General features: G+C 48.4%; 1 protein-coding gene across 1 annotated transcript in view; it reads left to right on the plus strand.

The window, feature by feature from the left end:
• Positions 1-24605, plus strand: part of MYH13 (myosin heavy chain 13) — a 72459-nt gene that overhangs the window by 33975 nt on the left and 13879 nt on the right. Inside the window, exons 19-29 of the mRNA XM_030800529.1 lie at positions 5546-5663; positions 6513-6636; positions 8209-8345; positions 10648-10903; positions 14262-14504; positions 16946-17122; positions 18154-18299; positions 18406-18496; positions 19460-19849; positions 22575-22701; positions 22784-22902. Of these exons, the coding sequence (XP_030656389.1) occupies positions 5546-5663; positions 6513-6636; positions 8209-8345; positions 10648-10903; positions 14262-14504; positions 16946-17122; positions 18154-18299; positions 18406-18496; positions 19460-19849; positions 22575-22701; positions 22784-22902 (1928 nt within the window). The remainder of the gene's footprint in view (positions 1-5545; positions 5664-6512; positions 6637-8208; positions 8346-10647; positions 10904-14261; positions 14505-16945; positions 17123-18153; positions 18300-18405; positions 18497-19459; positions 19850-22574; positions 22702-22783; positions 22903-24605) is intronic.

The following is a 24605-nucleotide window of genomic DNA, read 5'->3' on the forward strand; positions in this document are numbered from 1 at the left end:
GGCGTGAACACAGTGATCGCGCCACGGCATTCCAGCCTGGGCAACAGAGCAAAACTCCATCTCAGAAAAAAAAACAAGGATAAAAGTGGCATTTTAATCTATTATTTACTCTTTAATAAGCACTCATAAAGTGGTTACTCACTTTGCAAAGATTAGCTCATTTAACCCAACTTAGAGGGTTGTCGTGAGGGTTCAATGAGTAAGTGCAAGTCAAGAATTTACAACAGGGCTGAGCACATTGTGAACACCCAGCAAATGTTGGATGTTAATTATTATTATTATTATTATTACTCAGAACTAGAAACCTTACTCCCCATTAGCCAGGTGTGTTATAGTTAGTGAAACTGCATCTTCCATGAAAGTTAGGTTCTAAAGTCTAAGTCAAAGGCAATAACCAACTACATCATTGTGATATGCATTATCTGGGGCATCCTGCAGCCCCCTGACCAGTGAGCCAGCTTCTCCAGTGTTGGGAAGAGTGGTTTCTTTGGTCAAGCATCACACAGAATCATTGGCTTGTATGTAGGTCTTGGAAAAAATCCATTTCTGTTACTGTCGTCTTTGAGTACATGCTTGCATAAATCAAACATGCCTGTGGCCTGACGCCTCTCTAAGCAGATGGCCTGCAAGGTGGTGGGGGTGGCTTCAAACTGTGCCTCTGGGAGGAATGCTTTTGGTAATCCACTGGCTTACTTTTTTTTTTTTTTTTTTTTTTGAGACAGAGTCTCGCTCTGTCTCTAGGCTGGAGTGCAGTGGTATGATCTCGGCTCATTGCAACCTCCGACTCCCTGGTTCAAGCTATTCTCCTGCCTCAGCCTCCCGAGTAGCTGGGACTACAGGCATATGCCACCACGCCCAGCTAATTTTTGTATTTTTAGTAGAGACAGGGTTTCACCATGTTGGCCAGGATGGTCTCGATCTCCTGACCTCGTGATCTGCCCACCTCAGCCTCCCAAAGTGCTGGGATTACAGGCGTGAGCCACCACGCCTGGCCCTACATTTTCTTTGGGAAGGTAAATGTTGCTGAAATGTCTGTCCCTTCCTGTTGTGTTTGCTTCTCCTTAGCTCTGGCACCTAACTTTCTGTTTTCATGTCAATTTCTGGGACTAGCCCAACATTGATACAGAAGCCTGGTGACACCTTAGAAAGCACCTAGTGTGCCCTCTTTATTTTCTAGAAGATTAGAGACTATGGAGATTTCCATGCCTCACTGCAGGGCACCTAGAGCAGGGGCTGGGAGTCACGATCCACGATCAAATCTCAAGTCCCTCCCCACCCACAGGCACGTACAGGGCTTGCTAATTGTTCTCCTGAATCCTCCGGGGCTTCACGGGCACAGGTCCTCTGCTCGCCTGCTGAACAAGGGCCACTTGGGAGCAGGCTCCAGGCTCTACTCCTCTCATTCTCCTCTTGCAGCAAACCTGGGGCCTGCTAAGTCTGTGCTGCTGACTCACCAAAAGCTGGCTCGCTGCTGTTTTTAAATGTAGGTTTTATTATTGTTAAGGGATGGTGAGGCCAACCAACCAGAAGATGGTTACCATTAAAAAGACAGGCACGGCCAGGCACGGTGACTCACGCCTGTAATCCCAACACTTTGGGAGGTTGAGGTGGGTGGATCACCTGAGGTCAGGAGTTTGAGACCAGCCTAACATGGCGAAACCCTGTCTCTACTAAAAAATACAAAAATTAGCCTGGCGTGGTGGCATGCACCTGTAATCCCAGCTATTTGGGAGGCTGAGGCCGAATTGCTTGTACCCGGGAGGCGGAGGTTGCAGTGAGCCGAGATTGTGCCACTGCACTCTGGCCTCATTGACAGAGGGAGACTCCGTCTCAAAAAAAAAAAAAAAGACACAGTGCTCAAGAGGAAAGGGCCTGCCACAGACGGCCATGAGGGGAAGCGCCAGGGCTAGGTTTGGGGGTGAGGGAGTAAGGAGAAATTACAGGCCGGAGCCTCGAGGGTCATTCCCATGGGATGGAGTGGGCGAGGCAGCACGAACAGGCCAAGCAGGTTCAGCACTGGCAAGTTTGAATGGTTTCAGCAGGCTTCAAAATGTAGGGACTTTCTCAAGTTGGCCGGTACCCGGGGCCCTGAGGTGACCAGGACAGGGAAATATTGGCCCAGAGTGTAAGAGCCCTGTGAGAGCCTGATAAAGGTAGGGGTCGGGGGTTAAGGGCTTTGGATGGCTGGTTTGCATGTGAAAGATGTGCCTGCGGGAGACTTTTTTGCCATCTCCCGGAATAGCTAGGCCCGGGAAGGGCAGTCTCTCCTGAGCCAGCGAGGCCCCATGATGCCGGAGCATCATAAGATACAGCGTATTTCAAAAGCATGGCTAATACCACTGCCCACGGAGGCCAAGATGGCTGGAGAAAGGAGTGGGATGGAAGTGATACACTTGGAGAAATAAAGAGGAAAAGCCCTTCAGCAGCTAGCGCAGAAGAATGAGAGAATAGCTCAGGGAAATTTTTAGAAGTTTTACGCGTTGGTACAAAAGCAAAGGAGGCCCTTTACATGGACCTGATAGAAAACATCTCAGGCCGGGTTTAAGGAAAAACAAAGCAAGCCCTAAGAGAACTCAGCTCAGGATTCTGAGTCTGCACAACCCAGAGGGGCCGTGTGAGAGAGGAGAGTGCCGTCTCGGCTCTGCTACAGCCTTGCAAAGCCCTTCACCTCTCTGGGCCTCAGTCTCCCCCAGGGCCCTGCCACCCCATAGGATGCCTCTGCGGGAATTAGAAAAGATCTCCCAGTCTGAGTGGGACACGACCCCTGACAGGATGGACAGCCCGGCAAGCATGGTGGCATCTCTGGCCTCCCCACTGTAAAATGATGGTCCTTTCAGCTTTCTTCTGGCTCTAGAAGCTTCAATTTCTTGTAACTATGCCTTTTTCTCTCTGCTCCCGGCGCTTAAGAAGAAAGAGGCCTCAGCCACATGGTTAAAGCAAGTGTTAATCATGCCTGCTTTCACCATTTTAACCTTTGTACTCATCTTTTTTCTCTCTTTTTTTTTTTTTCAAGAGAGGGTCTCACTCTGTCGCTCAGGCTGGAGTGCAGTGGCACCATCTCAGCTCACTGCAACCTCTGCCTCCCCAGTTTAAGCAATCCTCCTGCCTCAGCCTCCTGAGTAGCTGGGATTACAGGGACGCACCACCACACCCAGCTAAGTTTTTGTATTTTTAGTAGAGACGAGGTTTCACCATGTTGGCCAGGGTGGTCTCGAACTCCTGACCTCAGGCGATCCGCCCACCTCAGCCTCCCAAAGTGCTGGGATTACAGGCATGAGCCACCGCACCCGGCCTGTACTCATCTTAACTCACGTAATCCTCAACCGCCTGATAAAGAAGATACTACAGGTTGAATATCCCTTTATCTGAAATGCTTGGGACCATGAGTGTTGTGAATTTTAAATTTCTGTGGATATTGGAATATTTATATGTGCCTAATGAGATATCTTGGGGATGGGACCAAGTCTAAAGACAAAATTCATCTGTTTCATATGGGTCTTATACACATAGCCCTAAGGTAATTTTATACAATATTTTACATAATTTTGTACGTGAAATAGTTTTGGCTGCGACCTGCCTCATGAGGTCAGTTGTGGAATTCTCCACTTGTGGCATCAGGTTGGAGCTCAAAAGTTTTCAGGTCTTGAGTTTTCTGATTCGGGATGCTCAACCTACATTATTATCCTTATTTTACAAATAAAGAAATTGAGGCAGAGACAGGCCAAGTACGTGAAGCTAGTAAATGGCACAGCTGGGATCTTAACCACTCAGAATCATCATCTGAGAGCTCATGGGAGTCGAATTAGACCATTTCTAAGGTTCTCTCCACATCAGTAGCTCTATGAATTTTTTAATTATTGTATTTATTTATTTATTTGAGACTGAGTCTTGCTCTGTCACCCAGGTTGGAGTGCAGTGGCACAATCTCGGCTCACTGCAACCTCTGCCTCCCGGGTTCAAGCGATTCTCTTGACTCAGCCTCCCGAGTAGCTGAGACTACAGGCACCTGCCACCACACCCGACTAATTTTTGTGTTTTTAGTAGAGATGGAGTTTCACCATGTTGGCCAGGCTGGTCTCGAACTCCTGACCTCAGGCGATCCGCCCACCTCGGCCTCCCAAGTGCTGGGATTACAGGCGTGAGCCACTGCGCCTGGCCGGTTCTCTGAATGTCTGAGACATTTTCTCCTTGCTCTTAACCATGTTTTCTCTAGAGAATCACCACCTGATAGGACTTTCAGAAATGATTAAATACCCCATGTCTGCACTGTTCAATAGGGTGGCCACCGTTACATGAAATGTTTACATTTACATGAAAAGTTTTAAAATGTTAATTAATTTTTAATTTTAATGAATTTAAATGTAAATAGCCACATGTGGCTTGGTCACTACTGCATCTGACAGTGCAGCTCTACCAAAGCCTTAAAAATCATCTAATTGTATAGCGATGTCTCCCCACAGCTACCAGGGAAGCACGTTGGCATTCTAGAAGCTTCCCTAAGGTTAAGTCAAAGCCAGCCTTGGCCCCACCACTCCCATCCCAGCAACTTAGGGAGCCCACAAAGAGAAGCCATCAGGTTGCCATAGCCCCTGTCTTCTAACCCCTCACGCACACCTGAGACAGAATTTTCTACATCCTAGTGTGATTTGTGCCTGACCCAGGCTGGTTACCACGAGCACCCACATTACCTCCCCAAAGGGGCTTGCCTCTCTAGCTCCTCTCCTTCCAGCTAAGCTCCATTTCTCCCCCAATTCCTAGAATAGCAACTCAGTGGTCAGCAGATGACCGCCGCCCTGCCTTCAACCCCCTTCTGGGTCCCCTCCCACAGCCTCTTCTTCTTTTTTTTTTTTTTTTTTTTTTTGAGGTGGAGTTTCACTCTTGTTGCCTAGGCTGGAGTGCAATGGCTCAATCTCAGCTCACTGCAACCCCTGCCTGCTGTGTTCAAGCGATTCTCCTGCCTCAGCCTCCCAAGTAGCTGGGATTACAAGTGTGTGCCACCATGCCTGGCTAATTTTTGTATTTTTTGTAGAGACTGGGTTTCTCCATGTTGGCCAGGCTGGTTTCGAACTCCTGACCTCAGGTGATACGCCCACCTCAGCCTCCCAAAGTGCTGGGATTATAGGCATGAGCCACTGCGCCCAGCCGGCCTCCTCTTCTTTGCTGGGTTACTCCTTTGATTTTTCCATCCCTGTCCTTGTGTAGATGCAAGAAGACATCTCAGGTCATCCCGTGGGAAGCCCAAGTGCACCCCGTACTCACTCTGCCGGCTTTTGCAGCCTTGCTGCAGTCAGGGCTGAGGACAGAAAGCGCAGTGCTTTGGCTCTTACTGCCATGGTTATGGGGTGCTAGCATCTCCCCAAGAGGTTGGGATTATTTCTACTGCGGGACCTGCAGGCAGGCTCCAGCCACCCCCAGCCCTCTACCTTGGAGCTGGCACTGACTCTCCCACTCAAGTGTGGATGTGTTGGAGGGTCTCATGGTGCCTCAGACCATCAACAACAAATGAAGGGGCCACAGACACACCCCTGGGACGTTCTCTCTCCAGGTGTGATGGACCACTACTTGGTCATGCACCAGCTGCGCTGTAACGGGGTCCTCGAGGGCATCCGGATTTGCAGGAAGGGATTCCCCAGCCGGATCCTCTATGCTGACTTCAAGCAGCGGTAGGTTCCCTCTCTCCTGTGCATCTCTCTCCTGCTGAGGGCACCTTTTGCATTTCCCTAAGACATTTCTTGACCTGAATATTTGGTGAGCTCCCAAGCCCCCAGAGTTTCCACAGACTTCATCTCTTGTTAGAGGGACTGATCGCATGCCCACAGTGAGTGCTGGGCCAGCCCAAGTGGTTCCAAATTCAGAGCCCAGACCCTCTAGCCTGATTTTGACTCTAGACCAGGATGTCTCAACTTCCATACTATGGACATTCAGGCTAGATCGTCCTTTATTGTGGAGGCTGTGCTGGGTGTGGGAGGATTTTAGCAGTAACCCTGCCCTCTACTCAGAGATGTGGTAGCAAAGCACACCCCTCCCCACCGAGCTGTGACAATCAAAACTCTCCACACATTGCCAAATCACACCCAGCTGAGGCCCGCAGCTCTAGACTAACTCTCTCCTCTGAGCCGCCTTCGGGTTGCCCAAGTCTAGGCCTTGTCCAGGATGGAGGACAGGAGAGGACCTTCCAGAAGTAGAACCAGGGCCTGCAGGTCACGGTTGATTTCAAGGCCTATTTTATGCCAGAGAAGAACCATTTCCTCTGAAAGCAAACTTCCCGCCATGCACTCGGCTGGGCTACCTTCTTTCATGCTTCTCTCCCACCCACCTTGCTTCTCTCCCAAGGGGGTTGATTCAAGCCCCCTTGCTAGAATCAACCCCTAGCTATTCCCATCTCCCAGACCAGCTGTACAAAATTCCACTTCCTCCTAAGGCTGAAGCAGGAGAAGATTCTAGAAGGCTGGTCTCAGCTATGAAGCCTTTCGGGGATTGGAATCCATTCAGGAAATGTCCTCTCTCCTTAGGTACCGGATCCTCAATGCAAGTGCTATCCCTGAAGGGCAGTTCATTGACAGCAAAAATGCCTCGGAGAAGCTCCTCAACTCCATCGAGGTGGACCAGGAGCAGTTCAGGTTCGGCAACACCAAGGTGAGCGCAGGCGAGGCTGGGACTCCCCTAGTAACCCCACAGCCCTGGGCTGCTTGTTAGCTGATCAGAAAAAGGGTCCCCTTCCCCTTCTGGTCCACCTGACCGTCCTTGCCCAGTCGCCCAGGTAAAGGGAGCTCTGTGTCTAGGTAGACAGAGCTTGTCTCCCTGTTGGTTTGTAAGTGGCTGAAAGCTTAGATTGGAAGCCTGAGCCCCACCATGCAGCAAGGATAGGAAAAGCCAACGGGGAACTCTAGTGTCCCAGAGGTAAGAAAGAGCTGAAGAGAGAGGAGAACGTAGAGAGGACTCCAGGGACACTGAGGCCTTGAGGAGAATGACTATAACCAATAAAACCAGCTAACAGGCAGGGTGCAGTGGCTCATGCCTTTAATCCCAGTGCTTTTGGGAGGCTGAATAGAATTGCTTGAGGCCAGGAGATGGAGGCTGCAGTGGGCTTGATCACACTACTGCACTCCAGCCTGGGCAACAAAGTGAAGCCCTGTCTCAAAAAACAAAAATAAGACAAAGTAGCTGCCGTTTATTGAGCACGTGAGTATCAGCCCTGTGAGAAGCCTCCTGCACATACTTCACTGACTCCTCACTAACCAGCGAGGTGGGAGTGATGGTGATAAGGGTGGCACTTACTCATCAGGTTCTTGGGAGGTCGAGAAACTTACTTAAGGTCACACATGGATGGATAGATAGTAAGTGGCAAAGGTCAGCTTCAAATCCTGGCCTGCCTCCAAAGATCCACATCTCAGAAATGGGCAGGCTGGGGGTCCCCACCAAGAAAGAGCCTGCTGGCTCCAGAGGGTGCTTGGTTTCCCTGGAATGTTACGGAGGGAGTGGGCGAAGTGGGCCTGAGGGTGGGAACAACCTTCCCGGATGGACAGAGAGAGAGGGTGAAGCCAACGCATCTGTGAATCTCTCTGATCTGGGCACAATTGTATCCCATGGTTTCTTTCTGGACTCATCTTTGTTTCCTGTACATGAGCTAAGTCAGAACTGGTCTCTGTGGGTTGGTGGGGCCTGGAACACACGTTGTTTTTGTCGTTGTTGTTGTTGTTTTGTTTGTTTTGTTTTGAGACAGAGTCTTGCTCTGTCATCCAGGCTGGAGTGCAATGGTGCGATCTCTGCTCACTGCAACCTCCACCTCCCAGGCTCAAGTGATGCTCCTGCCTCAGCCTCCTGAGTATCTGGGATTACAGGTGCCCACCACTATGCCTAGATAATTTTTGTATTTTTAGTAGAGACAGGGTTTCACCATGTTGGCCAGGCTGGTCTCGAACTCCTGACCTCAAATGATCTGCCTGCCTCGTCCTCCCAAAGAGCTGGGATTACAGGCATGAGCCACCATGCCCAGCCTGGAACAGACTCTGGAACAGGCTGCCTCACTGCCCAGGAGGAGCCACTGAGGAGACCAGAGCCGCCAAGAAGCAAGTCCTGGAAATGGAATTGCTGCCCCTGCTGTGCTCTGAGGGTTGATGCTGAGTTGAGCAGAAACAGGCCCCCTCAAGGGCCCGGCTGGACACCTGCTGGGGAAAAAGATCAAGGCTCCTCTGTCTTTTAATGCAGGTGTTTTTCAAAGCTGGGCTCCTGGGGCTTTTGGAGGAGATGAGAGACGAGAAGCTGGTGACGCTGATGACGCGCACACAGGCCGTGTGTAGGGGGTACCTGATGCGGGTGGAGTTCAAGAAGATGATGGAGAGGAGGTGACACAGACCCTCACCTCCACCTTATCCTGCCCTCTCTGCTTAGCAGCTGATTGTCGCTTCCTGCTTTTAGTCTTGGGATATCCATGTGCTTGCTCTTTCTTTCCTTCATTTGTTTAACCCACATCTACTGAGCAGCAATCCTGGGCTGGGTGCTCTGCATGGCACTGGGGAGACAGAAATGAACCCTCCCTCACGGGGTCACAAAGGAGTGGGAAGCAGACACGTGCATGGCTGGTTTTAATGCCTGTAACAAGCTCAATGTTCGAGTTATAGTCGGGGGATAGGGAACTGGCAAGAATAAGCCCCCAGCCTGGTTAGGGGGTTGGAGTTGGCATGAAGGTGTCAGCAAGAAGAAAGCACTTTTTTTCTTTCCTTTTTTTTTTTTTTTTTTTTTAGACAGATTCTTGCTCTGTCATCCAGGCTGGAGTGCAGTGGCACAATCTCGGCTCACTGCAATCTCCACCTTCCAGGTTCAAGCGATTCTCCCGCCTCAGCCTCCCTAGTAGCTGGGATTACAGGCGTGCACCACCATGCCTGGCTAATTTTTTGTTTTTTGTTTGTTTGTTTGTTTTGTTTTGTTTTTAATAGAGATGAGGTTTCACCACGTTGGCCAGGCTGGTCTTGAACTGCTGACCTCAGGTGATCCGCCCACCTCAGCCTCCCACATTGCTGGGATTACAGGCGTGAGCCACTGCGCCCAGCTGAAGAAAGCACTTTCTGAAGCAAGCTCTACATAACCTGAGAGTGGGTGGTCTGGGAGGAAGCCCGACAAGCAGGTGGCTGTCATTGGAATATAGAGTAAGAGGCAGGCAGTGGAGGTCTCCGTGTGTCACATTCAGAAACCCAGGCTGCACCCTGTCATTGATGAGAGCTGTAGAAGGTGTGTGCAGAGACAAGGGGTAGGATTGCGTCACTCTGGCAGCTAGGAGGAGAGTGAACACAAGGGCTATGACTGGGCAAGGCCACAGTGTGGTAGAAGTCCAAATAAGGGATGACAAGGACCTGAAGTAGGACATGGTTGATGGGTGAGAGAGGAGGGCATGGATTAAAGGAATGTTTAAGTCTTATTCCTTTGACAATTCAAGAGAAGGAATAGCAGCATTGATGACTGGTCACCTGCAGGGATTGGAGGGAGAAGGGAGTGTGGGAGGGAGCCTCTTCTCCCTGGTTCCCTGATCCCTTGTGTGGCTCTGACTGTCAGAGCCATAATGGACTGCCATCGCGTATGCATCAGGAATCACTCCCAGGCATCGAGCTGGGTGAAGCAAATGGAAGCCAGCACGGAGATGAAAAGAATCTCAAGAAGGGAAAGAGAAGCCAGTGTTCAGGAATCCATAAGCTATGTAAATATAAGGCTGTGGAGGGTGAAGGGGAGGAGATCATGTGGGTGATGCTGGAATGAAAACAGCAGTAGAAATTAGGAATACAGGCTGGTTGCGGTGGCTCACGCTTGTAACCCCAGCACTTTGGAGAGCCGAGGAGGGCAGATCACCTGAGGTCAGGAGTTCAAGACCAGCCAGGTCAACATGGTGAAACCCCATCTCTACTAAAAATACAAAAATTAGCCAGACATGGTGGTGCACACCTGTAATCCCAGCTACTCAGGAGGCTGAGGCAGAAGAATTGCTTGAACCCAGGAGGTGGAGGTTGCAGTGAGCTGAGATCGCACCATTGCACTCTAGCTTGGGCAACAGAGCAAGACTCCATCTCAAAAAAAAAAAAAAAAGTCTCAAAAAAAAAAAAGAATAGAAAAGAAAGAAATTGGGAGGACAGATCAACTCTACCAGGGCAGGACACTGGGAAATGATCAAGGACAAGTCCTGGGTTTCTTCAGCAGGAAGAGGGACCCCATAAGGCGAAATACAATGAAACAGGAAAAATGTTGATGGAATCTAAGGCAGAGAAAGTTTCAAAAGTTAAGAGCTGATTAATTCATCAAATGTGGGAGAAAGACCCAATAAAATAGGAATGAAAGCTATTCCTTGCATTGAGCATTAGGAGGTCACCGACGCCGTCAGGCAGGGCACTCTCAGTAGGGTGGTGGAAAGGGCAGCCAGGTGACCAGGAGCCCGCAGGTGGCCCCACGCCCTCTCCTACCTTCCAACCTGTGCACCTGCCTCCGTTTCCTCTGCCCCTCATTTGCAGACCTACTCTGGATCCAGAGGATCCGCCAAGCTTGGCTGCACCTCCTTCCCACTTAACCGAGAAGGATGGAGGATGGGGTCCGTCGGGGACAGGTGGGGGGTGCAGAGACCAGACCTTGCTGGGTTTATTAATTCGAGTCCTAATGGGTGTACAGAGACTCCATCTTCTGCATCCAGTACAACATCCGCTCTTTTATGAACGTCAAGCACTGGCCCTGGATGAACCTGTTCTTCAAAATCAAGCCCCTGCTGAAGAGTGCAGAGGCCGAGAAGGAGATGGCCACCATGAAGGAAGACTTTGAGAGGACCAAGGAAGAACTGGCCCGATCTGAGGCTCGCCGGAAGGAGCTGGAGGAGAAAATGGTCTCCCTCCTGCAGGAGAAGAATGACCTCCAATTGCAGGTCCAGTCTGTAAGTACCTTCTACTTGAGAACGCAAAACACAGACTCTGGAGGACAGAAAAAGGGGAGGAACACTGAGGGCTCCATCAGGTGTCTATTCGAGAGACAGTGGTGTCACCCAGTGGTCATGTGGAGTATTGCAGCACCACCCTGCTCGTAAAAGGATGCGTGGTCCCGAGCTTAGCAAAGCAGTGAGTGCCGGAAATTATGTCTGCAAAGAGAATTTGTGCTCTCCCTGATTTCTCCCCGTCATCGCAGAGTTAGATATATTTTGCTGTGGGCATGAGGGATATATATGTGTCATATGTATATCCACCACAGCTTTTAAAAATCAATAAAAATAAAAATAATCAAAATTAAATAACCCAATTCAAAGTAGCAAGAGTAATTTTCTATATATGATTTACAATAATATGTAAAAAGTGCTTTAGGCTGGGCATGGTGGCTCATGCCTGTAAGCCCAACACTTTGGGAGGCCGAGGTGGGAGGATCGCTTGAGCCCAGGAGTTCAAGACCAGCCTGGGTATCATGGCAAACCCCATCTCTATAAAAAAAATTTTAAAACTAGCAGGCACGGTGGTGCATGTCTCTAGCCCAAGATACTCAGAAGGCTGAGGTGGGAGGATCACCTGAGCCCAGGCAGTCGAGGTTTCAGTGAGCTGAGAACATGCCACTGCACTCCAGCCTGGGCAACACAGTGAGACCCTGATCTCAAAAAAAAAAAAAGTGCTTTAAAGATACATAGTTTTATCAAAGAAATGGGGCAGTATAGGCTGGCCGCGGTGGCTCACCCCTGTAATCCCAGCACTGTGGGAGACCGAGGTGGGCAGATCACAAGGTCAGGAGATTAAGACCATCTTGGCTAACATGATGAAACTCCGTCTCTACTAAAAATGCAAAAAAAAAAATTAGCCAGGTGTGGTGGCACATACCGGTAGTGCCAGCTACTCGGGAGGCTGAGGCAGGAGAATCGCTTGAACCCAGGAGGTGGAGGTTGCAGTGAGCCAAAATCGTGCCATTGTACTCCAGCCTGGCAACAGAGCAAGACTCCACCAAAAAAAAGGAAAGAGAATGAAAGGAAGGAAGGAAGGAAGGAAGGAAGGAAGGAAGGAAGGAAGGAAGGAAGAAAGAAGAAAGAAAGAAAGAAAGAAAGAAAGAAAGAAAGAAAGAAAGAAAGAAAGAAAAGAAATGGGGCAGTATAATTGTCTCTTTCACAGAGTGAAGGCATTTATAATTTTCCCTTTTTAATAAATCCCCAAATACTTTTACCTTTTGTTTTTATACAGAGCATTTTCCGCTCCCCTTTTCACTTTCCCAATTACTATAGTGAGTTAACAGGAGCACTTTCCCAGGTACAGCGGACAAGAGAACAGTTCTTGGAACCAGATAACTGGGTTTCTATCCCAGATGCTCCACCTGATAGCTGCGTGACCTTGGACGAGCTACATATCCTCTTTGTGCTTCCATTGTCTCATCTGTAAAATGGGCATAGTCAGAGTACTCACCTCATCCAGCTGTTGAAGAATCAGAGTGGTTAATGCCCGTAAAATGCCTAGCACACAGCTCATGCTTATAGAAAACCTTAGCACGTGTGCTTGCCAGTCTCCTCCCACGCATTACTCTGCAGTGTGTGTCTTAAAACACTCTTATATGGGCCAGGCGTGGTGGCTCACGCCTGTAATCCCAGCACTTTGGGAGGCCGAGGTGGGTGGATCACGAGGTCACGAGATCGAGACCATCCTGGCCAACATGGTGAAACCCCATCTCTACTAAAAATACAAAAATTAGCTGGGTGTGGTGGCGGGCACCTGCAGTCCCAGCTACTCAGGAGACTGAGGCAGGAGAATCACTTGAACCCGGGAGGCGGAGGTTGCAGTTGCAGTGAGCCAAGATCGTGCCACTGCACTCCAGCCTGGCAACAGAGTGAGACTCTGTCTCAATAAATAAATAAATACATACTCTCATATGGGAATATATAGCCCAATTTAGAACAGAAGTAGCTGATCTTGGTCTGTCCAAGAGACTCACTGCAGCGTCTTCTGGGACATATGTATTCAATCACGAATTCTTGGGTGTTTTTAATTTTCTATTCTGTGGTTCGAGGAGACACAGCTAAGGAGACATGGGCAGAATTTTCCGTTGAAAGGACCAGGCCTGGTGGCTCATGCCTGTAATCCTCACACTTTCAGAAGCCAAGGCAGGAGGATCACTTGAGCTCAGAAGCTCGAGACCAGCCTGGGCAACATAGTGAGACCTTATCTCTAGAAAGTAAATAAATGCATACATTTAAAAACAAATTTAATGAAAATTAAAAGATAGTAATGTTTTGAAACTATTTTGTCAGCTTGAGATAACATAGAGTAGATGAGTCATTTTCCAACTGGTGGTAGCAGGAAGAGTGAGATGACCAGCTGTTCAAATGTGGCAAATTTCTAGAGGCTTCATTCTTTAAAATGAACTTGTAATTTCACGAACTCCTCTGTTTGAAATTATTATAAGTGAGGCCAGGCATGGTGGCTCACACTTGTAGTCCCAGCACTTTGGGAGGCTGAGGCAGGAGGATCACTTGAGGCTAAAAGTTTAAGACAAGCCTGGGCAACACATGGAGGCCCCATCTGTACACACACAAAAAAAGGAGCCAGTCATGGTGACACATACCTTGTAGTTCAAGCTACTTGGGAGGCTGAGGTGGGAGGATCACTTGAGCACAGGATTGTTGAGGATGCAGTGGGCTATACTCACACCACTGCATTTCAGCTCGGGCAACAGAGCAAGCCCTTGTCTCTAAAGAAATAAATGAACAAATTATTAAATGTGAATTTCTATAAGCAATGTCCTTGGTAGTTAAAAAAAAAAAAAAAAAAAAAAAAAAAAAAAACATGTATACAGGCCAGGTGCAGTGACTCATGCCTGTAATCCCAGCACTTTGGAGGCCGAGGTGGAAGGATCACCTGAGGTCAGGAGTTTGAGACCAGCCTGACCAGCATGGTGAAATCCCATCTCTACAAAAAATACAAAGATTAGCCAGGCATGGTAGCACACGCCTGTAATCCCAGCAACTCGGGAGGCTGAGGCAGGGAATTGCTGGAACCTGGGAGGCAGAGGTTGCAGTGAGCCAAGATCGCGCCATTACACTCTAGCCTGGGCCACAGAGCGAAACTCCATCTAAAAAGAAAAAATGTGTTTATGGGTGATATCTAAGTTTATGTACACGTGTGTGTGCAGTGTGTGCACATGTGCGTGCATGTGTGTGCATGACCCATTTCTTGGCTTAGGTGTAGATAATGGGCTTTTAGAGGGTGACACCCTTTCTTTGTAGCATTTTCAAAGAGGCCAATTCAAAACATAAAATGACCTGGTTCTTTCAGGAAACAGAAAATCTGATGGATGCTGAGGAACGGTGTGAAGGACTCATCAAAAGCAAGATCCTACTGGAAGCAAAAGTCAAGGAGTTGGCTGAGAGATTGGAAGAGGAAGAGGAGATGAATTCTGAACTGGTTGCCAAGAAGAGGAATCTGGAAGATAAATGCTGTTCTCTCAAGAGAGACATTGATGACCTGGAGCTGACCTTGACGAAAGTTGAAAAGGAGAAGCATGCCACAGAGAACAAGGTGCGCAAACCCCAGGGGCTTAACCAGGCTTCTCTCTCTCTCTCTCTGTAAGGAGGAGAAAGGGTGGCGTAGGAGTCCAGTCAATATAACATTGCCCAGAAATGAGAGGCTGGCGTGAAGGCGAAGGGTAGTTCTGTCCTCTACCGTCTTTTCCACCCATTTCTACCCATAGGCTCTTCTTTCTTTTCTTCTTCTTCTTCTTCTTCTTCTTCTTCTTCTTCTTCTTCTTCTTCTTCTTCTTCTTCTTCCTCTTCTTCTTCTTCTTCTTCTTCCTCCTCTCCTCCTCCTCCTCCTCCTCCTCCTCCTCCTCCTCTTCCTCTTCCTCTTCTTCCTTCTCCTTCTTCTTCTTCTTTTTTTTTGTGAGACAGAGTCTTGCTCTGTTGCCCAGGCAGATCTCACTACAGTGGCTCAATCTCGGCTCACTGCAACCTCTGCCTCCCAGGTTCAAGCAATTCTCCTGCCTCAGCCTCCCGAGTAGCTGGGATTACAGGCGTGCACCACCATGCCCAGCTAATTTTTTGCATTTTTAGTAGAGACGAGGTTTCACCATGTTGGCCAAGCTGGTCTCGAACTCCTAACCTCAGGTGATCCACCCACCTCGGCCTCTCAAAGTGCTTGGATTACAGGTGTGAGCCACTGCACCCGGCTCCATAGGCTCTTCTCAACCCTCCCTGGCTGTATCACAAACTTCTAGCATTTCTTTGAGAGGAAGGACTGTTTCATATTCTTCTTTGTTTCCCATAGCGTCAAGCACAGGGATTGCAAACAAGAAGGCCTACAGGGGCCAGACAGATAGTGAAGGAGGCAGAAGACTGGATAACACCAAGGACTGACTGAGAGGAGTGGGTACCGGCAGGACAGAGACTGATGCAGCCTTTGGGAAAGTTATTTGGAATTACTTAGTCAAATTAAGAATCCAGATACCCTAAGACCCAGCAATTCTGCTCCTGGGTGTATAGATCAAGGAATTCTTCCACCTGTCCACAAGGCGACATGTCCTAGGGTGTTTGTAGTGGCATTGCTTGTGGGAGACAGCTGGAGGCCGTGCCAGGGTCCACCACGGGGAAAACGGAGAGCTAAAATGTAGTAGATACACACCAGGGAGCAGCACTACGTAACCATTAGGAGCAATGGGGTGTGCACACCAAATATTAAATACCTACTGCTAAATGGTGGAAAAATGCAAGAAAATGAAATGTAGGGCCAGGTGTGGTGGCTCATGCCTGTAGTCCCAGCACTTTGGGAGGCCAAGGTGGGCAGATCATGAGGTCAGGAGATCGAGACCATCCTGGCTAACACGGTAAAACCCCATCTCTACTAAAAATACAAAAAAATTAGCTGGGCGTGGTGGCGGGCGCCTGTAGTCCCAGCTACTTGGGAGGCTGAGGCAGGAGAATGGCGTGAACCCAGGAGGTGGAGCTTGCAGTGAGCCGAGACTGTGCCACTGCACTCCAGCCTGGGCGACAGAGCAAGACTCCATCTCAAAAAAAAAAATAAATAAAACCAAAATAATAAATAAATAAACTGTAACACTGTAAATGATAACATTGTAAACTACTATGTGGACTAAAGAAAATATGGCCAGATTCAGCCCATAGATTAGGAGTTAGCAACTTCTGATCTGGAAGCCTGCTGGATGTGGAAAAAGGTTTCACTTACTTCCTTCAAATTCTGTGTTGGATGCCCTCCTCCTGCTTCCCGATAACACAGCACTCCCGTTCCGAATTTTCTTTCTTTCTGTCTGTCTTTATTTTTGAGAAGGAGTCTCGCTCTGTTGCTAGGCTGGAGTGCAGTGGTGCAATCTCGGCTCACTGCAACCTCTGCCTCCTGGTTTCAAGCGATTCTCCTGTCTCAGCCTCCTGAGTAGCTGGGACTACAGGTGCCCGCCATCATGCCTGGCTAATTTTTTTTTTGTATTTTTAGTAGAGACAAGGTGTCACCACATTAGCCAGGACGGTCTCGATCTCCTGACCTCATGATCCGCCCACCTCGGCCTCCCAAAGTGTGGGGATTACAGGCGTGAGCCACCACGCCCGGCGTGAATTCTCTTGCATAGCACCTCACGCCTCTCCTCCCCTTCCTGCCTCATTCTAAACCCTATTCAGCCAACCTAACAAACACATTTCCACAGACATATTATGAATGAATATAGATTGATGTATTACCCTTCAGAGGTAGCACATTTGCATTTTAAAAGTGCCCTTCCTTGTAAAATATAATGCCCTCCTTAAATGAATAATCCTAATGGGAGAATTTGAGACACCATGATAGACCGTTAAGGAAGATAAAGAACTGAGAGTCTGTCAATTCCAGGAGGTAAAAAAGTAGTAGCCAAAAAGAAAAGGGAAAGAGGAAAAATGAGCAAGGAAGCAATAGCTTTTGCTGATGGAAGCTTCTGGCGTAATCGTTTCCATATTAAATCAGTGTCGATATTGTCCCAGGTAAAGAATCTTTCTGAAGAAATGACAGCACTTGAAGAAAACATTTCCAAATTGACCAAAGAAAAGAAATCTCTACAGGAGGCCCATCAGCAAACACTGGATGATCTTCAGGTTGAAGAAGATAAAGTCAATGGTCTAATCAAAATAAATGCCAAGCTTGAACAGCAAACAGATGATGTGAGGATATTTTACTACTATGCTTTAGCATTCATCACTTGTGGAAGCACAGACAAGAGATGGTCTAACTAGGACACAGGGCTTGAGAGGTCAGACTCTGGAATCAGCATCCCTAAATTCAGATCTCAGCCCCACGCTGACCCTGAAGGAGTGTGGGATACTGAGCAAGCTGCTTACCCTTGCAAAGCCTCAGTTTGTGCCTTGTGAAATGGCGATGTGAATAGCTCCATCTCAGAGGGTTTTCACAGAAAGCTCAGCACACAGAAAGTGTTCGGTAAAACCTAGCTGCTACTATTGCTATCATCACCATCATTATTATTAGCATCCACTTGTAGGTCCTTTGGGTTCCGAAACCTCCAATCGTGTTGAAACATTATTAAAGATGAGTTCCATTTGTGGCCACGAAAATTACCATTTCCGCCCCCATCACAAGACATTATCATTCTTGATGTAAGAGCCACGTTTGAAGTTTTCAGGTTTTACTCATTGTCGTGGCTAGAGATTTTCTAGATAACTTTAATGTTTCTGAGCCCAGGGTAGGTGGGCTCCTCCTCTACACCCCTGTTTCCTGTTCCCATGTGTGCATGTGTGTGTGCACACACATACATACACACGAATTCCTTGCCTCCCATGGTTGCATAATGTTAGCAGGGAAGCGTGATGGCGTGCAGCGTAGACCTTCACAGTGCTATCCACAGAAACCCCCATTTGTATTGTCTGTGCACGAGTGTGCACCCATGGGTACCATACCCCTACAGAGAACATAGTCTGGGCCAGGCCAAGTGGGAATCAGCTGAGAGAGGCACCAGGAGGCCCCTGAGGGATCCAGCCCCACCCTGGGCAGACTTTTTTGGAAGACAGAAGAGAGGGGAGTTAGGGGCAAGACTTGCTTCCTCCTGGGGCCAGAGGCTTGCAGCCAGCACCCTACAGGAGCCCCAGGAAGCCCCAGGCCACATGTATGACTGCACCGGATAAAAGGGGCAAACACTTCCCCAGTAGGGGCTTAATTTTCTACCTGTGTGTCTTCTCAGCTTGAGGGTTCCTTAGAGCAGGAGAAGAAACTGCGGGCGGACCTGGAAAGGGCGAAGAGGAAGCTGGAAGGAGATCTGAAAATGTCCCAGGAATCCATTATGGATCTAGAAAATGACAAGCAGCAAATAGAAGAGAAATTGAAAAAGTAGATATTTCTTTTACCACCTCTGTGTCTCAGCCTAAAAGCCAACTTTCACCCCCTCCAAGAGGCTTGTATTTCATGTTCTTTATTTTTTTTCACCTATTTGCAGGAAGGAGTTTGAACTCAGTCAGTTGCAAGCCAAAATAGATGACGAACAAGTCCACAGTTTGCAGTCTCAAAAGAAGATTAAAGAACTGCAGGTAAAAGCATCAAAACCTTCCTAATCATGACAATCCCTTTGCAAGAGCGCCCCTCCTCACTCCTTCCCCCTTGTTTCTTTAGCTGCTTCTTTCCTTCCTCCTGCTAAAGCTAGAGAAGATGTCCTGTCCTTTCCTTTAGTTTTTGAAAATAATATTTTAATGTTCTAAGTAACCCACAAACATACTTCCTTGCAAAGGCTCAAAATAGGCCCAGTAAAGCTAAATATTATTGATAAGGGTGCTTTGATCACCATCCCTAAGCCCAGTGCCCTCCCCGTCTTCTCAGAATTAATTGCCAATTTCAGTGGGATGTGCATGTTTCTGCCTCTTTTGCTATGTGTTTTTGTACACATTTAAGACCCTCAAAAAATACATAGTACACATGCAGAAAAGGTTCTTGTTTCTTTATATTCTTAGCATATCACACTGAGAGTATCACTCTGCAACTTGCTCCTTTCTTTTGGCAACATGATCTGCAGAGCTATCCATGATAGACGTGGATTGGTGTCTACCTGCTCCATAGACTTCTAGAACAAGTCTCCATCACAATCGACTTGTGCATTCTCTTATCCATGGACACTTAGGTTGTTTCCAAGTTTTTTTTACCAATTTAATGTTATAATCTTTTTTTTTTTTTGAGACCAAGTCTTGCTCTGTCACCAGGCTGGAGCAGTGGTGCAATCTCAGCTCACTGCAACCTCCACCTCCCAGGTTCAAGCTATTCTTCTGCCTCAGCCTCCCGAGTAGCTGGGACTACAGGCGCCTGCCACCACACCCGGCTAATTTTTGTAATTTTAGTAGAGGCGGAGTTTCACCATGTTGGCCAGGCTGGTTTCAAACTCCTGACCTCAAATGACCCAGCCACCTCGTGCTGCCTACCCACAATTCCTCGACACCCAGCCCCTCTCAAAGGGGGCTGCCCCCTCCTCCACAATAACATTCCTGATAGAGTAATCCTTTCAGGCCCGCATAGAAGAGCTGGAGGAGGAAATTGAAGCGGAACACACGCTCAGAGCCAAGATTGAGAAGCAGCGCGCAGATCTGGCCAGGGAACTGGAGGAGATCAGCGAGAGGCTGGAAGAAGCCAGTGGGGCCACTTCAGCCCAGATTGAGATGAACAAGAAGCGGGAGGCTGAGTTCCAGAAAATGCGCAGGGACCTGGAGGAGGCCACCCTGCAGCACGAAGCCACGGCGGCCACTCTGAGGAAGAAGCACGCAGATAGCGTGGCCGAGCTTGGGGAGCAGATTGACAACCTGCAGCGAGTGAAGCAGAAGCTGGAGAAGGAGAAGAGCGAGCTGAAGATGGAGATCGACGACATGACCGGCAACATCGAGGCTCTTTCCAAGTCAAAGGTACCTGACTGACCCTTCTGATCTTGGAGAATGCAAGGCAGCTGGTGGCCACCTGCCCCTGGGCACATGTAATTTGATGCCTCCAAACCACTGCATGTTCTACACTGAAACCCTCTTCCCTATTTCTGCCTGTTTCCAGTTCCTCAAATTCACTCAACGTCCTTTGTCTTATCCATTTGGGCTTCTGTAACAAAATGTTTTAGACTGGGTAACTCATAAATGACAGAAATTTATCCCTCACAATTTTGGAGGCTGGGAAGTCCAAGATCAAAGTGTCAGCAAATTCGGTGTCTGTCGAAGGCCTGTTCCTCACAGATGGTGCCTTCTCATTGCGTCCTCATGTGGTAGAAGGGGTGAACAAGTTCTCTCAGGCCTCTATTATAAGAACACTAATCCCATTCATAAGGGCTCCACCCCCATGACCTTATCACCTCCCAAAAGCCCCATCCCCCAACACCACTGGACTAGAAATTATGAATTTTGGGGGGACACAAACTTTCAGACCAAAATATCAAGATCACTTGATTCAAGCACAATTGGATGATCTGGCACCACTGTTTCGCTCTTGTTCCCCAGGCTGGATTGCAGTGGTGCCATCTCAGCTCACTGCAACCTCTACCTCCCAGGTTCAAGCGATTCTCTTGCCTCAGCCTCCCAAGTAGCTGGGATTACAGGCACACGCCACCAGGCCCGGCTAATTTTTGTGTTTTTGGTAGAGATGGGATTTCACCATGTTGGCCAGGCTGGTCTTGAATTCCTGGCCTCAGGTGATCCACCCAACTCGGCCTCCCAAAGTGCTGGGATTACAGGCATGAGCCACTGTGCCTGGCTGATTGGGGCTCTTTAAGAAAAAAGTATACAAACTTATGAAAATTAGGCATGAAAGTTAATATTTATAATGAGACAAAAAAGTCACAGGTTACCTTGAAGACTCAAGTTCTTTTCTCCTGAGGCCTCTTTGGGCCATTTGCCAGAAATGCCTTCTAGAATATTCTGCTTATGATGGCTCCTTTTCCCTCGAACCTTCTGCAGCTCCCAGACTCTCTGTGGCCCATGCAAATGTGGGCCCTGAAGCTTATTTCACAAGCTTCATAGTGAACCCACTATGCATAGTGAACCTCTGTGCATGACCTCAAAGCAAAGAATTCCTCGTGGAGCATGTGTGCTCCTCGATTTAACACCTGCCCTCCTTGCAGGGTGCTCTGAGCTGTACTAGGAGCTGTTTGGCTGGGCTGGAAGAAGCAGTGGTGACCCTAGAAGTGGGGCTGTGGGCCTCTCACCGAGGGTTTCCCGTAAGGTCGGGGCATCTGTCCAGAAAAGGAAGGGAGATATGGATCAGAGAACTAGAGTGGTCTCTCCAGCGCCCCCTGCTGCCAGTGTTTAGGGTCTGCGTCCACACAGCCCTGTGCCTCCTTGATTGCTTCTTCACTCCCCGACTGCAGCCTCTGGCTGCAGCTGACGACTCCTTTTCTCTTTCTTTCCTGCTTTCCAATGTGTTTGCCCTTTTTCCCTTTCTTAGTTTTCTTTCTTCCTCTAAGAACTTGGTTCTGTATATGTTCCCCTCCCACACCTGTCTCTCGCCAAGCCAGGCCAGCCTGCAGGGGTAGCTGGGTAGAAAGGGCCTCCAGCAGCCCCCACTCCAGCCTCTCTATCTCCAGAATTGCCATGTGCTGCTCTCTGTTCTCAATTTTAACATCCAGGGGAAGCAGCACTTCATGTCTCTTAACGCTTTTTCAGCTGTCCCCTTTGACGGTTCTCTTTGCAAGCTGCCATCGCGTTTCAACTCTCCCTGCTTTGATTCCTGCATGTTTGCATGTCATCTTCTCAAAGAGATCCTAAGCTCCTCCAGGACTCCCCTGGAATCAGCATCCCTGCTTCCTCCACTGCCATCTCATACTTCCCATTCTAAGGAAAAACATATGCTTTATACATTTTATTTTCTATTTTATGGAGCAGCAGGAGGAGAGAAAGGTCAACACACACAAGGGTTTTGAGCAAACTTCACAAAAATACAGGCCAACTGGAAGCCAGGGGGGTGAATCCCTTCATACCGCCTGCACCATGGGGAACCTTCTGTGTTATTGAATGAAATGCTTAACACTGTCATCTGAATATATTGCTTGCAATTATTCACGAATCACTTATATTACAAGAGGATCCCAAAGATCCAGTTAAAAGTGACATCTTCCCAAAGGGCTGTTTACAAATCATTAAATACTTATCTACCTGATGTTCCAAGCGATTGGTGACTGAGCTGCATTCACAAATCTGAAATGATTATGATTTTTTTTTTTTGAGACGGAGTTTCGCTCTTGCCACCCAGGCTGGAGTGCGATGGCATGATCCTGGCTCACTGCAACCTCCGCCTCCTGGGTTCAAGTGATTCTCCTGCCTCAGCCTCCCGAGTAGCTGGGATTACAGGCATGTGCTACCATGCCTGGCTAATTTTTGTATTTTTAGTTAAGACAGTGTTTCACCATGTTGGTCAGGCTGGTCTCAAACTCCTGACCTCAGGTGATCCACCTGCCTCAGCCTCCCAAAGTGCTGGGATTATAGGCATGAGCCACTGTGCCTGGCTGATTATGATTTTTTTGAAACTAACCTTTTTTTGTTCTGTACTTTTTATTTTACCTGACAAGAAACTAAACGATCACACTGTTCAGTTCAATGCTGGTCCCTAGGAATCCATTTCTTCCCATTCATGTTGACTTTCTGTTTGTTAAAGAGTAACATAGAAAGAACGTGCCGGACGGTAGAAGATCAATTTAGTGAAATCAAAGCAAAGGACGAGCAACAGACACAGTTGATCCATGATCTGAACATGCAGAAAGCAAGACTGCAGACCCAAAATGGTGAGAATGGGCAGGGCTCTGGGGTCCAGCCGGGCCATGGGTGGTTGGTAACACTGACCTGGGGGCCACATCTGTTTGGTAGGGGAGCTGAGCCACCAAGTGGAAGAGAAGGAGTCTCTGATTTCACAGCTGACCAAAAGCAAGCAGGCCCTCACCCAGCAGCTGGAGGAGCTTAAGAGGCAAATGGAAGAAGAAACCAAGGTAAAGATATAGAGTCAGATTGAACCTGAGAAGCCAGGCCGTATGACCACTTCACCCGTGAAGCTGGTCGGAGCAGTGCCACATCAAGAAATCTGCTGCGGCTGGGCGCGGTGACTCACGCTTATAATCCCAGCACTTTGGGAGGCCAAGGCAGGTGGATCACGAGGTCAGGAGTTCAAGACCAGCCTGGCCAAGACAGTGAAAGCCCGTCTCTACTAAAAATACAAAAAAAATTAGCTGGGTGTACTGGCCGGTGCCTGTAATCCCAGCTATTCAGGAGGCTGAGGCAGAGAATTCCTTGAACCTGGGGGGCGGAGGTTGCAGTGAGCTGAGATCACACCACTGCACTCCAGCCTGAAAGACAGAGCGAGACTCCATTAAAGAAAAAAAAAGAAAGAAAGAAAGAACCTGTTGCTTCTCCTATCTGCCTTGCAGCATGGTGGGAACCTGTCCTTTAAGGTTAGAGGACCTTGGCACTGGATCTCCTTCTTCAGGGATAGAAAACCACACCCATGGTGGTCCATCCCTGGGCTCCTCCGTCCCCCACAGGGTGGTCTGAGAAACTCCCCTCTCCAGCCAGGGCATCTCCCCTCCATCACTGCACACACTTAACCATTCTGCCCAGCAATTCATCCCGGCCACTTGAAATCCCCCTCCTCTTTCTTCTTCATTATTCCTGGTGTGTCACCTCCTATACCACCCGATTTTAAGCTCCCCTTCTCCAAGAAGGCTCCATGGTTTTGGGAGCACCCTTGAGACAGTTGCATAAACATGAACATCATCACCTTCTTGATTTCAATGTCTAGATATTGTGTTTATAATACATGTCTCCCCACAGATCTATAAACTCATGGAGGGCAAGAATAGTTTGTCCCCACTGTACCTACTGTGCCCAGTAGAACAGTGCACACAGTAGGTGCTTGGTTCTGCCAATTCATATTCAAGTATCAGAATAGGGGACCAAGAGTCCAAAAAACTGCAAGAATGGAATTCCGAGGTTGCTGGACACTGGCTAAGACTTATAGGGCAATCTTTTGGAATTTTCCCAAGCTCCTTTTTCTTCTGAAAAAGGACAAGTGCCATATTTGTCTCCTGTCTTTCTGTTCTATGGTAAAGATCTTTGGTAGATGAGGGGAAGGGGGAAGTGGTGAGAACCCAAGCCTGAACAAGTACTAAGAAGGGCCACTGCAGGAGTGGGCTGTCCTTTGGCCAGGATACGGCAACAGCTGAGTCTTCCTTCTTAGGCAAAGTTTGTCATTTATTGCCTTTTTTTTTTTTTTTTTTTTTTTGAGATGGAGTTTCACCCTTGTCGCCCAGGCTGGAGTGCAATGGCGCGATCTTGGCTCACCACAACCACTGCCTCCTGGGTTCAAGCGATTCTCCTGCCTCAGCCTCCCAAGTAGCTGGCATTACAGGCATGTGCCACTATGCCCGGCTAATTTTGTATTTTTAGTAGTGACAGGGTTTCTCCATGTTGATCAGGCTGGTCTCAAACTCCCGACCTCAGGTGATCCGCCCATCTCGGCCTCCCAAACTGCTGGGAATTACAAGCATGAGCCACCACGCCTGGCCTATTGCATTTTTAAAAAGATGAAAACGTACAAATTACTGAAGTAGGCTGACAGAACTCTCTCTTTGATGGTGGCACCAGAGGGCGTCTTGTGGCCATTATAGTCAGAGCTAAACTGTTGCCCTTACATCCC

Source organism: Nomascus leucogenys, chromosome 19, assembly GCF_006542625.1.
Source record: "Nomascus leucogenys isolate Asia chromosome 19, Asia_NLE_v1, whole genome shotgun sequence".
NCBI classification, from domain to species: domain Eukaryota; kingdom Metazoa; phylum Chordata; class Mammalia; order Primates; family Hylobatidae; genus Nomascus; species Nomascus leucogenys.